General features: G+C 35.7%; 1 protein-coding gene across 1 annotated transcript; it reads right to left on the reverse strand.

Moving 5' to 3' along the window:
* Positions 1 to 200: 200 nt before the first annotated feature.
* Positions 201 to 1,063, reverse strand: LOC140852014 (uncharacterized). Its single transcript, XM_073244639.1, has 3 exons — positions 946 to 1,063; positions 493 to 852; positions 201 to 391 (listed from the first exon to the last, which is right to left on the reverse strand). The coding sequence occupies exons 1-3, from the start codon at positions 1,000 to 1,002 to the stop codon at positions 314 to 316; spliced, it is 495 nt and encodes a 164-aa protein (XP_073100740.1). The 5' UTR covers positions 1,003 to 1,063; the 3' UTR covers positions 201 to 313.
* Between the last annotated feature and the right edge of the window lie 1,956 nt (positions 1,064 to 3,019).

Below are 3,019 nucleotides of genomic sequence, written 5' to 3' on the forward strand. Positions count from 1 at the left end.
TTATAACGACGCTTATAAGCGTCGTTAAAGGTTTTAAGAGAAAAAAAAATACAGATATTATCTACAAAAAAAAAAAAATACATACATTCCTGTACGAAATTATATCAATTATTCGAACATAAACCTGTACAATCACCACATTCACATTCACACCTGTACAATCACCACCATTCACATCAAAAGCAAACTTAAATAGAAAATTTAACCAAACCAAAAGATAATATTTTATATAAATAAAAATAAAGTACTAATCGTCCATTACAATCAAGAGTAATATAAATAAATATAAAAATATAATAAAAATAAAATAATATCAATCTGCAGGCGGATGGTCGTCGTTGTCTCCACGTGACGTGCCGCTATCTCGACGGGTGCCTGATGTGCCAGGAGCCTACAAGAAACATATCAAAAGCATGATTTGCATATCTATAAATAAAAATATATAAATCATTAAATTAATACAAAAATATATATTTAATATTATGTGTTTACCTGAGATGAACCATACATCTCTAATAAAGATGTAAGGCGATCAATCTGTCCCCTCATGGCCTGCATCTCGGCACGGCTCTGTCGCATCTCCTCCATCTCAGCGGCACGACTCTGTCTAATCTCCTGTATCTCCGCCTCGAGTCTGCGAACGCGTGAATCCTGAGCATCTGCTGCAGCATGCTGCGTATATCTACTAACCTCAGATAACTGAGTGGGGGTGACTCCTACTCCATAACCCCTCACTCGGCCGTAGCGCTCTGGTCCCATCAACTCTGTGAACACCTCGACCTCGATACGGCTCTGCTGCGTAAATGCTGCGGACTCGTCGTCACGCTCCGCAATGAGAGATGTAGCCCTCTCCTGTATTTTTTTTGAAAACAAGAGTTATACATTAATAGCTAACAAAATTAAATTTAAATCATTGTAAAAAATATAATATTAATAATACCGTACATATAAATCTCTCGACTCATCTCGAACAAAAGTACCATCCTGATGAGTATGAGTCATCCGGTAAAACTCCACTTGTCCGGGTTTCCTCCCATGCTCATCCTCCTACACAAATAATTTCAATTTTAAGCAAACAGTTATAATAATTTAAAAAAATATATGAGTATCATGATACAGACATGGTCCATGATACATAATGATATTAGTTATATAAATATTTCAACATAAAAATTAAAAGTTAATTATGAAAGTTTAAGGAACATACAAACTCCTGTCGGAGTCGTACATAACTCTTCGACCCCGATGTATGAGAAACAGACTGAGCTGCTCGTGCAGCTCTACCAATAGCAGAATAAGTCTGTAAAATAAAATAAAGAACTTGTTATATATATAATATATAATAAAAATTAATATTTTTATAAAATATTTAGGAAAAAAAGATAATAAACAGATAATATACCTGTGCCCTCTCGGAGAACCAATAATGAACCAACTCCATCCACTGATGAGGGGGTACATCAGGAGGACAATTCCTAGCAACCTCTTCCTCTGTCATACCCTGTCTCATATAGTCCTTCTTCAATTGTGCTCTATATTCTTTCCATTTGCGGTTGAGAGACTTCATTACAAAATCATGAGTGGATGGAGGGAGGACAAACTTGCTCTATAAAAAAAAAAGTTAAATGAAATAAATTATATAAATGATTAACAATTAATATACAGTATGAACATCAATTCATTACCTCTATAACTCGGAGGAGCTCAACTTTGTACGTTGGAAGCATGTCATTCCATTTTGCATAGCCCAACGGACATAGCTGAGGCCTCCGAGCAACAGTCCCCAAAAATGAAGTCAATAAGCAGGCAGCTTTCTTAATTGGCTGACCTAGCTGATTGCACTCCACAACAATCCTCTCGCCCTCACGCATCTGCCACACATCTCGTACTACTGTGGGTCCGCGTCTGGGGCGTACTCTCCCGGATCCGTCTGCAAAAAATACATAAAAGTAACTATATCATAAATATATATAAAATGAAATAAAAAAAAAATTACATGAAAGACAATATATACCCTGCACGTGTATCTCATCATCTGGCTGATGATGAAGGACAGGGCTCAGAATGCTGTGCAGCTGAACTGGCCTCAGGCTGCTGTGCTGAAGAAGACGTACCGGCCTCTGTCTGTGAAAATTGGAACTGCACACCAGCATATCGTCCCCTACGACGCATGATGTCACCTAGCATTTATATAAATAAAAGGTAGAATCAGTTAATATATGGAGTAAAATAACACAATAATTAATGCAAAATATATACATCATAAATAATTATTACCAGTAACAATCAAGTAGTAGTGTTTTCTTCGAATTTTGTTCTAACCAATGTCGTCGTAGCATTTAAATCATCAGCTGGCACAAAATTGTAGGGCATACAATTGTGTATAAGTGTCATCGTCATCATCCTCCACTTGGTTTCCCATATCATATAAGTCTCTAGGTTTTGTTTTGATGACAGTAAACCAATCTTTATCTTTTGCGTCTTGTACATAAAATACTTGACGAGCTTGAGATGAAAAAATGAATGGGTCATCCTTCAATAACACACCAGTGTGTATCAACCTTGAAAAATTTACAAGTGTAAATCCATTTGCATGTTGTTTCAAACCCCTTGGTGAGTTTATGTCTATCCAATCACATCTAAACAGTACTACTTTAAATTTTTCATAATAATCCAACTCATAGATATCTTTAAGTGCACCATAATAGGATTTTCCATCCACTTCCACCATAACACCGCTATTCTGTGTTTTTCTAAATTTCTCTCGTTCTCTAGTATGAAATTTAAAGCCATTAATTATGAAACCATTATATCTATTCACAATCTTGTTAGGTCCTCGAGCAAGAGCTATTAGTTCATCTGAATTATTTGTCTCCATCATCTTTGATACCTAACAAAAAATGATATGACGAAGTGCAGTTGAGTTATCTGATATTAAATATGTATCAAAAATTAATATATCCCATAATTAAATATAAATCACACCTGATTCGAAAGCCACATAGGGAATAACTCGACC

Source organism: Elaeis guineensis, chromosome 10, assembly GCF_000442705.2.
Source record: "Elaeis guineensis isolate ETL-2024a chromosome 10, EG11, whole genome shotgun sequence".
Classification (NCBI taxonomy): Eukaryota; Viridiplantae; Streptophyta; class Magnoliopsida; order Arecales; family Arecaceae; genus Elaeis; species Elaeis guineensis.